This window comes from Neofelis nebulosa, chromosome 1, assembly GCF_028018385.1.
Source record: "Neofelis nebulosa isolate mNeoNeb1 chromosome 1, mNeoNeb1.pri, whole genome shotgun sequence".
Lineage (NCBI taxonomy): Eukaryota > Metazoa > Chordata > Mammalia > Carnivora > Felidae > Neofelis > Neofelis nebulosa.
The window spans coordinates 96,240,383-96,253,909 of record NC_080782.1 but is presented as its reverse complement, the minus strand read 5'-3'; the positions used below and the strand labels follow the sequence as shown (position 1 = coordinate 96,253,909).

General features: G+C 38.3%; 1 protein-coding gene across 3 annotated transcripts in view; it reads right to left on the bottom strand.

Annotated features, from left to right (window-relative positions):
* Window positions 1-7,112: 7,112 nt before the first annotated feature.
* The window catches only part of MTX3 (metaxin 3), a 16,020-nt gene continuing 9,605 nt past the window's right edge, over window positions 7,113-13,527 (bottom strand). For all 3 annotated transcript variants that reach the window (XM_058728646.1, XM_058728664.1, XM_058728656.1), the window contains one exon: window positions 7,113-13,527. This exon is cut by the window's right edge and continues 56 nt beyond it. In XM_058728646.1, the coding sequence (XP_058584629.1) occupies window positions 13,473-13,527 (55 nt within the window). In that variant the 3' untranslated portion in view covers window positions 7,113-13,472.

Here is a 13,527-nt window from a genome sequence, read left to right as displayed (position 1 = left end):
GCAGTTATCATTTTGCAGTATATTATGTAACCTCCTTATTCATTAGCTTCATTATTTATTGTCTCCCCAGCTAGAATGTAACACAAGGGCAGTGTTTTGTTTGCTGATATATCATCAGTACCAAGAACAGTGGCTGAAACGTAGGAGGGATGAAGTAAATACTTGATGAACGAATGAATATATCTTTGACACCTTTCCTTTCCAGCTCACACCTTCAACATATACTTTGCACCAGTGTTCTGATCTTGTCCTCAGGATGGGGAATGAATACACTGAACATTGCCGCTTAGGGTTTGTCCTTGCTACCATATTTTGGTTCTCTTCCTCCTCATCTCCATGGGATCCTCACTCCGACCCTTGTAACTGAAAAAGAGAGAGAGAGAGAGAGAGAAGTAGTGACTCCATTAAAAAAAAAGTCGGAGGTTCCTAAATTAGGCCAATATCACAATAAATCTGATTTTGCTTATTGACATCTAGAGTAAATACAAATGATTGCTAGACCTTTACAGCAAGAGAAGGATAGGGCTAGTAGGAAATCCAAGCAAAGGGCTATGGTGGGAGCTGTATGTAACTAGGGCTTAACATAAGGACACTAGAAGAGAGAAGGAGAGGGGAATGGCTGGTAGGAATAGACTACTTCATGGGTAGCCACTATGAGACACACATCTTATTTTTGCTTAAGCTGGACTCCTGTGCTAACTTGCCAAAGGTTCTGTGGTGCCTCCATCATGCTGATGGCAACTAGGATAGCCTAGGGAAAACTGTGCCAAGAATTCTCAGAAATATCCACTGAGTAAGAAATGCTCGGGTAGGAATGTGAAGGACCTTTCCTTCTAGAGCTTTTCTGGAGATTCTGGGACTTCCACAATGCTCTCCAGTACTTATAACACTCTAACAAACATTAGGATCAACAGAGGAAGGCTGAGCTTTTGTTTAAGTACTAAGCTTTTGTGCATAATTAATCCTCAAAAACTCTTTCTTACACAGTACTGAATCGCTTAACCTTGGTCAAAAAGAAATCAACACATCAATGTTTTCATTTCTTTGGGTAAATACCCAGTAGTGGAATTACTGGATCATACAGTAATTCTGGTTTTAAATTTTTGAGGAACCTACATAGCATTTTCCAGAGTGGCTGCATCAATTTGCATTTCCAAAGAAAACAAAAACACTAATCTGAAAAGATATATACCCCCCCTCCACTGTTTATTGCAGCATTATTTACAGTAGCTGAATTATGGCTATTGGAAGCAACCCAAGTGTCCATCCATAAATGATGGATAAATAAGATTTATATATGTATATAACAAAATATTACTCAGCCATTAAAAAAAAATGAGATCTTGCCATTTACAACATGGATAGACCTACAGGGTATAATGCTAAGTGAAATAAGTCAGCCAGAGTAAGACAAATACCATATGATTTCATTCATGTGGAATTTAAGAAACAAAACAAATGAACAAATGAAGAAAAAGAGAGACAAACCAAAAAACAGACTCATAAATCCAAAGAACAGCTGGTGATGGCCAGAGGGGAGGTGGGTGGGGGATGGGTGAAATAAATAAAGGGGATTAAGAATACACTTACACTTACCATGATGAGCATGAGTAACATGAACACTGAGTCATGTATAGAATAGGGAGGAGGGGCGCCTGGGTGGCGCAGTCGGTTAAGCGGCCGACTTCAGCCAGGTCACGATCTCGCGGTCCGTGAGTTCGAGCCCCGCGTCGGGCTCTGTGCTGACAGCTCGGAGCCTGGAGCCTGTTTCGGATTCTGTGTCTCCCTCTCTCTCTGCCCCTCCCCCGTTCATGCTTTGTCTCTCTCTGTCCCAAAAATAAATAAAAAACGTTGAAAAAAAAAAAAAATTTAGAATAGGGAGGAAAGGGAAGGGAAGGGAAGGGAAGGGAAGGGAAGGGAAGGGAAGGGAAGGGAAGGGAAGGGAAGGGAAGGGAAGGAAAGGGAAGAGAAGGGAAAGGAAGGGAAGAAGAAGGAAGAAGGGAGGGAGGAAGGAAGGGAGGGAGAAATCAACACAGAGAGTACCAAATCATAGTTTGGGGCACATAGTAGGCATTCAGCAACCAGTGGTTCCTGCTTCCTACCTTTCCTGGTCTCTAGTACCACCCCCCAAACTCCTTTGAGATGACTGTTTTCCATGTTTGTCTTCTTCATGGCATATCTGCATTTCTTCATATTTGGCCCCAAATGTCATATTGGCTTGCATTACTCCAGCCTGAATCACTTGATTTCCTGTCCATGTTCCTAACCTTTCCAGCTCCTCTTGTATCATTTCTCTGTCATTCCTGCTGTTTACAATACCTCTCGATTTAAAGCCATCTGCAAATCTCATTAACAAACCACTGATTCCCTCTCCCCCACAGTCACAGGACATGTTGAATAAAACAAGACCTATCACCAATCTTCTTCCTTCCATTTGAGGCACCACCACTCAGGGTCGTTCTAACTCATAAACATTTTGAAATATGATTACATTATTATTACACATTATTCCCAGTCTAGGAAAATTGAATGTGAAAATCAAGATTAATCGTATTTTAAATTTATTTACTATTCACTTTATAAAAAGTTAATTATGAATTCCTTTAGTCACCTTTCCTAGCATACTGAAAATACTCCTTTGCTTACAAAAAAACCCCCAAAAAAACAACTTTACAAGCCTACTTACATGAATATAGGAATTTAGTGTCCTTCAGCCATTTCAGTCTATAAGAAATTGTTTCTTGGTAGAGTTTTAAGAATAAAATTTAAATTGTTCCATTTTAATAGCAAGCTTCTGAGGAAGCCACCAGTTTTCTCACTGCTGATTCATTGGATCTTGGCTTCAGCTTTTCTCACTCCTTTTCCTGCTATGCTCAAAATGTTTTCAAATCCTATCTATTCTTCCTTCCTCAAAAACTTTTTGAGCTCTTTCTATGTTCCAAGCACTGTGCTAAGATACAATAAAGAAAAGAATCTCCATCCTCCAGGATCTCTTAATCCAGGAAAGAACATGAAGGGAAATAATAATGTTGAGCACCTGCCATATTCTGGATGTGCAATGTGTTATCCCATTCAGACCACATGGAACCCCATCTTACAGCTAAGAAAACAGGGTTTCAGGAAGTGAAATCATTTGCCTTTTATGCAGAGGATGACTAGACAACATAGAGAAGAAATACAAATGGACTATAGACATATAGGAAAATAGTCAACCTTACAAGTTATCAAAGAAATGCATATTAAATAAATAGGGGCACCTGGGTGGCTCAGTCATCCGACTAACTCTTGATCTCAGTTCAGGTCTTGATCTCAGGGTCATGAGTTAGAGCCTGCGTTGGGCTCCACATTGGATGTGGAGCCTACTTAGAACAAAAAGAAAGAAAGGGGTGTCTGGATGGCTCAGTTGGTTCAGCGTCCGACTTTGGCTCAGATCATATCACGGTTTGTGAGTATGAGCCCCGCATTGGGCTCTGTGCTGGCAGCTCTGAGCCTGGAGCCTGCTTCGGATTCTGGGTCTCCCTCTCTCTGGCCCTCCCCCACTTCCACTCTCTCTGTCTCTGTCTCTGCCTCTGCCTCTCAAAACTAAATAAACATTAAAAAAATATATTAAATAAATAAATGTGCTATATTTTACCTATAAAGTGGTGAAGTGAGAGAGAATACTTGAAGCTGGTGAGGTTGTAGTAATAAAGGCTCTCCTACATAGGGCTACAGAGAAGATAAAGTAGTGCAATCTTCCTGAGAAAACAGTTTAAGAATATGTAACAAGAACAGTTAAAAAGAGGAATTTATCTTAATGTCCATCACAAGGAATGAAATAAACAATACTACATCCATACAGTGAAATTGTGCATAGCCTTGGGGCACCTGGGTGGCTCCCTCGGTTGAGCATCTAACTCTTGGTTTCGGCTCATGTCATGATCTCATGGTTCATGAGTTTGAGCCCCACATTGGGCTGCATTTTCAGTGCAGAGCTTACTTGGGATTCTCTGTCTCTCTGCCCTTCCCCCGCTGTCTGTCTCTCTCAAAAATAAAATTAAAACTAAAAAAAAAAGAAATTGTTCATAGCCTTTAAAAGTCATGTAGAACATGTAATGGCCTATAATATTTTGTAAATATTAAATGAGAAAGTGTATTAGAGAATAGTGTGTACTGTGGGATTACTGTATACACAGGATTGTGTATGTGTGTGTACAGAAAAAGACTAAAAAAACCAGATACCAATATGTTAACAGAGGTTACTCATAAGAGGGTTTTTTTGGTAGCTTTTAAATTTTAATAATTAAAAAAAAAAAAAAAACCCACACACATAAAACTGTTCCTACATTCAGATCCTGTTACTGCCCCGCTTGTAGTAAACAGCAAGGTAGACTAAGAATCAGGTAGCTTACTCAAAATCACCAGTTGGTATATTGTGTTAAGCTGGGCTTTCTTACTCTAAAATCCACTTTCTCCATTCCATCCATCTTCCTCCCCAGAGCCCCAATGACATCATATCTAGAGTTCCTTTCTCTTGGGTTTTTTCCTCCTAATTTCTACATTTACTATATCCCTTCACACCTTTCCTAAACCTGTTGACTAAACCTGTTGACCTATTTTAGCAGTAGTGACCCTGTGATTCGGATGTTATGTGTAACACAAACGAAATCACATTCACTAAGTGAAAAAGGCAATTTTCCCCCCTCCTGGAGAAAACTGGGACATATATCAGTATAGGCACAAGCTAAGAGTCTGCAGATAAGTCAGTTTGCTTCATGCATTTAACATAAAACTGAAATCTGTTTGGTCTTACCTGCGATATTCGGAGAGTGTCATACTTTCTTCTGTACCAAAAGATTTCCTCAATTCTTTTTTTTTTTTTTTCAACGTTTTTTATTTTTATTTTTGGGACAGAGAGAGACAGAGCATGAACGGGGGAGGGGCAGAGAGAGAGGGAGACACAGAATCGGAAACAGGCTCCAGGCTCCGAGCCATCAGCCCAGAGCCTGACGCGGGGCTCGAACTCACGGACCGCGAGATCGTGACCTGGCTGAAGTCGGACGCTTAACCGACTGCGCCACCCAGGCGCCCCATGATTTCCTGAATTCTTAAAAGGACCACCTCCCCCAAAGTAGGATCCGAGGAACCAATCCTTTATTGTATTTCGTATTGTTTTCACTTGCTTACTCAAAAAGTAGGATAAATATAATAGCTTCTGCTCCCTTGGCAAAGAACAACTTTTGGAGCCTCAAGTTGGCTGCGTTAGAAATTAGAAATGTCTTTGATGATGCACAGCTGTCTTCATGTCTTCATCACAGATGTCCAACGCATTCCAGGAGGCTGAGTCATATACCTGAAGAAACGGGCCATGGTTTCTCATTCTTTCTCTTGAAGCTCTTGTCAGTTCAAGAAGGGACTAGTTTATCTTTGCTCTACAATAAGGAACTTAATTACAAGATGTTTTTGAGTAAGACAAACCCTCACATTCCTCCACAACCATTTCCTTCTCAGTGTCATACGGGCTCGTCTCAAACATATTTTGCCACCCTGAGTGATCATACTGGAACCCCGTTATCTCAATGTTTCTCCTATGGAGATTCACTTAGGACAAGCTCCCATTTTGGCGAAGCTTAAAAGTTTTCCTCCTGACAGCTGCTATTAGTGGCAAAGGAAAAACAGAGCTTGGTTTATGTCGTAGCTACATCCACTGAAGGACATGGTACTAAACAGTCATCCACAAGGTTTTGAACACCCAAAACCATCCCAGACCCAAGTCAAGCCTCTGAGCTGAGCAATTAAGAAATAAAATTTTTGAAGACCTTTGTTGTGTGGTTCTCAGCTTTATAACTCCAAATAGTTCTCTTTCCTCAAAAGATTTCCATTATTCCACAGTAGCACCTCTTCTTTCCTGCTCTCTTGCAGAAAGCAGGTGATCATTAGTAATCACTTCAATTTACCCAGGAACCTTTCACCTAGAACCTACACTTCATAAGCAGTTAGGATTTGTGTTCTTTGGGAATAGAAGTACCAATAATGATGTAGCCAGATTCTCATGTGAGAGAAATACTTATATATCTGATATATCTGACAGCTTTACTTGGAGCATTGATGCATTTTACTGTATGTAAGTTATACTCAAATTAATTCTAGGAGTGCCTCAGTGGCTTAATCGGTTGAGTGTCTGACTCTTGATTTTGGCTCAGGTCATGATCCCAGGGTCTTGGGATTGAGCCTGTGTTGGGCTCTGTGCTGAGCATAGAGCTTGCTTGGGATTCGCTCTCTCTCAATACCTCTCTCTCTGCCCCTCTCCCCTGCTCAGGTCCCTTTCTTAAAAAAAAAAAAAAAAAAAAAAAAAAAAAAAAAAAAATTAATTCTACTAACAAAGGCATTCACCCCTTCAGGGAAACTGCCCTTACTTGACCAAAGCTGTAACAGGATTCTATATACCCATATATCCTATCCCATTTATAAAAGGTGGGAGGGGGTGCCTAGGTGGCTGTCGGTTCAGCGTCCGACTTCAGTTCAGGTCATGATGTAGTGGTTTGTGAGTTCGAGCCCCACATCAGGCTCTGGCTGACAGCTCAGAGCCTGGAGCCTGCTTCGGATTCTGTGTCTCCTCCTCTCTCTGCCCCTCCCATGCTCATGCTCTGTCTTTCTCTCAATAATAAATAATAAACATTAAAAAATTTTTTCTTAAGGGGGGGTGGCAGCCAAAAAAAATGAATATCTTCCCCCACCACACACTGACCCCAATCCCCCACTAAAATGCATTTTTCTCTGTGTATGTCATCCATTCAATTACATGCAACATCACTGGTCTGTGTAGGTGGGCAAAAGGGAAGATTTTGAAGAAACTTATAGGGCCACAGGGATGAGCTGTAGCCCTGCAAAACTGTTTGAGCCCTCTCAGTCATTTGCATACCAGTGGCTGAGGGAGCAGGCCTCCAAGCTGCCTGAGCTCAGGGTAAAAAGAGCACAAGTGACCTCAATGTATCATAGAAAGAATGAACATTTAAAATCCTACCTAGCTCAGTTCCAGCACTGAATAACCATTTTTAAACACTCAAAAATTCTTCCCAATGGAAATAATTACCTCAAGGAATTGTTAACATTAAATCAGAAATTAATAGACATTCAGGCAATTTGAGATTTTATTGTGAAAATAGCTATTTTGACATTACATCCAGTTTCTCATTATCAGAATAAATTCTTTACAACATTGATCATCATTACCACTTCTGGGTATTTATACACAGTCTCTGAGTAAAATATATTCACACTAGGCATGACTAGAATATTTAAATTATGACCAACATTGCTTATTTTAAGATGTTTACTTTACAATAAAACTATAGTAGTTTGTACAGTATGACAGATATTTAAAATATTTACCAAAGAGAGGCTTGGTGAGACAAAACCAATATGTATACACATAGATTTCTTATTTATCTTCTTTGCTGTCAATCTTCTAGAAAGCTACAGTTACACTGCAAACACCTCAAATTTCCATTTCAAAATGATTAGAAAAATGGAAACGTGTTATCTCCTATTGTACAAACTAAAACATTGAATCAGAAGAGGAATAAAGCTCATCTTTATGCAATTAACATAAAAGCTTGAGTATAGCCTTCCTTCTCCAAGAAAAGAGACACGAGCAGTGCAAGAGAAGTAGCCAACAGTCTAAACAGAGAGGGGCCGGCACACCCTTCTCGACAGTGCGTGACTCACTGACGACTGACGCAAACCCTGGCAAGCCATTTTTCTTGATTTCCAACAACCTGAGCACGTAAACTAAATGATTAAAAGGCATTTCTCTGAATGTGCATGAGGAAAACTGAAGAATCAGAACAGAGATAGAACTGCTTTTCACATGGCTAGATGTTCACCGTTACACAACTCAAAACCAAAGTCCAGCTTTCTATCAAATACATAATCACAGTGTGGAGTTCCAAATATGCAACTGTACACACTGCAGAGAAGAAACAAAGAGCATCCTTACGCCCTATTCGAGATCTGGTTTTATACTTTGAAAGGAGATCAAACACACTTAGTCCTCTGACATTTAGAAGTCTAGTGATGTTTAAATTTTTTAGGCTATAGAAACCGCTGAGGGAATGCCTAGGTGGCTCAGTCGGTGAAGTGTCTGACTTCGGCTCAGGTCACGATCTCACGGTTTGTGAGTTTGAGCCCCATGTTGGGGTCTGTACTGACAGCTCAGAGCCTGAAGCCTGCTTCGGATTCTTTGTCTCCCTCTCTCTCTCCTCCTTCCCTGCTTGCGCTCTCTCTCTCAAAAATAAAAACATTAAAAAAAATTTTTTTTTAAAAGGAAACTGCTGAGAATTTTATGAAAACTGAAAACCGTCATCCTAGAAAATGCACACAAATATGCAATCCTTGTTTAGAACATGTCTTCAGTACTAGACTAGAACTTGAAAATATTAAATTTCTTTTGCTTGGTCACTGACACAACTGTAAACTTTCTACAACACCGTGTATATGTGCATGTGTGTATGTGTGTGCATATGTATTTATAAAATCAGCAGCTTGTATGTGGCTTTACCACTATAAATCCCATCACCTTTTTGTCACTTTTAAAGCACAGCCAAACATGGTTTGGAAAATTGTTCTGGAATTCCAAGCTGGTTCCCTCTGTCTCACAGACACCTGGAATCACCAGGTCACACCCTTGTGCAGATGTTCCAAGCCAAATGGGATTCTAGGGAAAAGGGATGACTGACTGACCAGGGGCCTCACAGGTGCCTAAATAACCCAACTGTTTAAACACATGGCCACCCCTCTCTCAACTTCAGGGTCCAAGGGAGTCCTGACCTGTCTTTCCATTTTATCACCACTCACTAGAGCAGCACCTAACAACAGGAAACCTTTGCAATGAGCACAAACAAGCAAAAACACTCCAGGGCAGCATTTCCCTAAGTATACTTTTCAGCATATAAATCCCACAAGACCTACTTTAAACGCACACACACCCCAAAAACCACATACAATAAATCAGGAAAATAGTGTATAAAATGCAGACCTTTGTTGGAGATTGAAACTACACAATAGCATTTCAAAGGTTCAGAAAGGCTCTAGGAACTTAATGTTGTGTAACAAAGCATTTCCCAACCTTTTTTGACAACAGAACCCTCTACTGACATAATAATGATAGAATCTGCCAAAACCCACCTACTTCTCCAAGAAACTAAAAGATGTTTTTTAAAGATCTTACAGTATAATTTCAAATTAACAATAATCAGGATGCAAAAACACTTACTTTTCTGTGAATTTTTTAAAGAAACTACTTTGTTTTGCTAAGAATGCTCTTCTATCATAACAAGTCCCCTTCCTATACAAGTCCAGCTCAAAGTTACCCTTTCTTAGAATAGCTCCTCACCTCAATCACAGTGGTTTTAAGTCTAGGGCTGGGAAGCTGTGCCCTGAGCAAACAGTACATCCTGAGTTTTGGACCAAAATATTTTGCAAACCCTTAAAAAAAACCAAAACTTCATCTTTACTTTCAGAGTAAAGCAGCATTCTGAACCTCCAATGACACTTCAATTAAACTTTTGAGGATAAAAGGATTACAAACCTTTAGTTCATGTAATTAACAATGAATTTCTTCATAATCTATTTAAGAAATGTGAAAACACTGAAAAGCACATGTATATTCCACAGGGCTGAACAAGAAAAAAAGGCAAAAGATAATTCTTAATGCCAACAATATACACAAAAGACCACAATCATAACCCAAATTATACTCAGTGGCTCTGCTCAGGATTTCAATTATATAAATAACCAAACCAAGACAAAGTCAATTACTAAATCCCTATGAGCTTAGGACAAAAAACACAGACTGCACTTTCTTCATTAAAGCCTGGTCCTAATGTCGTCTCATCACACTGTGTAATTAGAGATAACACAGCAAAGCAAAGGACTACCACATGAAGACACAGAAGGACTGTTTTCAATGTATTTATCCTTGAAAGTAAACCCAGGTACCATAGGAAGAAAATGATACTATTACAAATATAAAAACCAGAGCATATTTTATAGGGAAAAGGAGTTCTTAGTTTTAGGTTATTGTTTTTTCTTTTCTGGTAAGGCAAAACAGATCTTTAGATAACCATTCATTACAAACCTGAGTTGTTTTTTTCTTTAAAATTAAGAAGGAAGTAAATTATATTTAATTTACATTATGTATTTGTCAGAAACTGAATAGTAAATACTGTGTTTGGATCATTAAATTTAAATTGTAGTTTAGTGATACATTGACTTACTTTTAAAACTCTTTTATTTTGAAATTATAGACTCACAAGAAGTTGCAAAAATACTACAGACTCTGTGTATCCATCACTCAGCTTCTTACCTTTATTTATATTTTGGCTTTTAAAGGGTTAACACTTTTGACAACATGAAAAACTGTCAAAAAACCTAACAGGCCTGATGAACACATATTCTTGGAAGAGGCTCTATGAAAACATACTGCTGACTTCAAATACCACTTTTATCACATGAAGGTACCTTAAAAATTGGTTTTCTGAGATTCTGTCACTGTTACCAATCTCTGCCTCTTTTGATGTCCAATGGTTTCCCACTTTTGCAGCTTCTGAAAACTTTAACTTAGCTGTTATTGAAATAAGCTCCCTTATTCCTTCATGTTAATATATCTGGCAACATTAAATGAATAGCAATTACGAATAGAAATCAACATGCTTGGATTTATTGAAAGAATCTTGAACTCTATAGGTTCCCCAAAATAATGCAAAATACCTAAGCTGGAATTTGTCAATGCCAGCCTTTGTAAGGGAAAAAACCACTGTGAAGGAATGACCATCCTCAATGCTCTCTACAGGGTATTTACTGTTAAAAGAAGTGGTGGGTCTTATGGATGACTGATGACAATGTGTTGATGAGGGATCTTTATCTTATGGGAATTATCTGATCGATTTTCTAATCCTATACTAGCACCAAACATAAACACAAACATAGTCCCTTTTATCATATTCCACCATCACATCCAAAAGAAAATAGCTCACAGTATTTTGTTTAAGACTGTGGGCCATCTATCTCCGCAAACTCAAACTTTATCCAAAGCACATCCTGCCAGGCTGATCGCAAGTTCTCTTCCCAGTCTGGAAAGCTGTTCCTTTCTAAGAGCTTCCTATATGTGTGGCTGCTCCCTGGAGCAGGTTATACTCAGTTATAGCTTCCGAGCATCTTGTTGGCCAATCCCCAAAATGCTCAACTAAGTAGCCCCATATATAAATTCTCACTTATCTAAATCACATTTTGCATCTTAGGAAAGGTAGTCTGGAAACATCAGAGCCTACCTACTGCAAGGCTAAAGGCAAGTCAAAGCAGGAATGACCAAAAAGAAATAAATCATATTTACAGTTGTCTTTTCTACTAAAATATGACAAATCCTTGTCATTCTAAAATGATGTCTTTTCATTAAACTTTCAACACATGAACTATTACAGTATGATTACTGGCTGAATTCTGTGTCAAAAGAACATGATCTCACATTCTTATAAAAATTTGAACACATTTCTTACCATGGGCATTAGTAGTTTTACTGACAGAAAACTGTTACATAACCCAGTATTACTTTGGACTGTGACCATGGAGAAATTTGGGAGTTAAATTTACCACTTGATTTTAGAATCTGTTAGGGTTGGTATAGCTCTCTCTCCCCCATTTTTTATTTTTCCAAAAACTAATTTTAATTGTCCTGTTTTATGTATTTGACAATTTTAAGCCACTTCAAATGCTTCTTAGAAGGTTTAATATAAATCATGATTGAAAATGATCAACTCTAACTACAGCATAAACAGATGTCTGGTTAATGTGTTAACCACCCTTCTCCAATATACATGGACCCCAGGGGACAATAAAGTCCTATGGTCATGATTTTCAACATAGAATATTCATACAGGTTTTGGATGCTGGAGTCTAATGGAAAATTAACACAAAACACACAAACCTGTTGTATAAATAATGTGAAACTCATTAGTTACTTTCCCTAAATGCATCCAAACAGATGAACAAGATTTTGAAGACTACCTTGTTTCTCATTTAATTAAAACTTTCAAGAAAAAATATTTACAGTGACTTAAAGAGTCCTGTATAATACCTAATACATGAACAAACTGGGAGGATGCGGGTCAAATACAGCTGAGCTCCATTCAGCTCAAATTAGGGGAGTCTCTTGACTACAAAACTGTTTGCTTAACACGGGAGTTTCTGCAGGATGTGATAAGATTTGCTGAGCACCATAGTAATCTTTTAAGACACTAATCAAAAACATGATCCCATAATTAAAAAACCTCAGAAGTGGTTTTAGGACAACAGGAGCACCTCAGCCACTAAAGTATGCAAGATTCTATTCTAAGCAAAACCACCTGCACAACAAATCCTTCAACAGTTCAGTAACCAATAAGTAGAAAATGTTCTTTAAAAACTATTGTTATCTCCGCATATTCCACTGGATCATTCAACTGTTGTAGTTTAACTATATGGAAAATAATAAGTTGCCATAATGCTTTTGACTACATGATAGGCTTCTTCTGAAAGAACACTGGTCTGAACCAAGCCTGGTGAACTTGGACCAGGCACAAAGTAGGTACTTCTATTACTCTGGCTGAGGAAGGTATAACAACTGGGCAAATTCCAGTAAGACTTTACAGCCTGGCGTAATAACGATGACCAACATACTCAGTTCTCCTGAAATCAATCCAAGAAAGAGATTACTAAAGTTAAAAAGGTACTACAAATACACAGGTCTAAAGCTGCCACATTTGCCCAATAAACTAAAAGCGTCCTTGCCAACCTTATATTGAATACATCAGCAAATACCAGAAGTGCATATAGTCAGATGAATATTATATGTAACCACCTTTGATATTTATATATATACATATATATGGTACTAATCCTCCCAAAAGATTACACTTCTGAGAGCATAATTAAAAAGCACATTCCTCTTTGTTTTTTAAATAGACTTTTCTATTGAAGTGAATAGAATATTAGAATATTACATTTTTCCTAATGTCTAAAGTCATCAAATTTCTAAACAGAAGAAAAAAGCCTCAAAGAGCCACATATTAGATATTCAAACTGTTCTAAGAAAACGAAATTAATAAAATAACTTGAATAAATAAGAGTGCACATTCAGAACAGAATTCTAGCTTTTGGTCAGCAACATATGAAATAAAGGCAAAAATCTGCCAAGATTAAGGCAGGTTTTTGGTTTTTTTTAATATACAGTACATGTTTTCTTTGTTCCCCAAGTTCATTTAGCATTCACTTTGATGTTATCTAAAGTGCACTGCCAGGTCAAAATACAAGCTTCCTAATTAAGAAAAAATAGATGTCATAGAAAGTTTCTTTTTAGAGTCTCCCTTATACCTACTAATGGCATTTTCTTTTTGCCTTCACACTTAGTGTAAGAGATTACTGCAATAATCATGACTGGACACAAAGCATGATGACTGTCAGGGTGATAGCCGTTGTAAGGAATTATTTTCGTCTTCTGCTGGAGTCAATTTG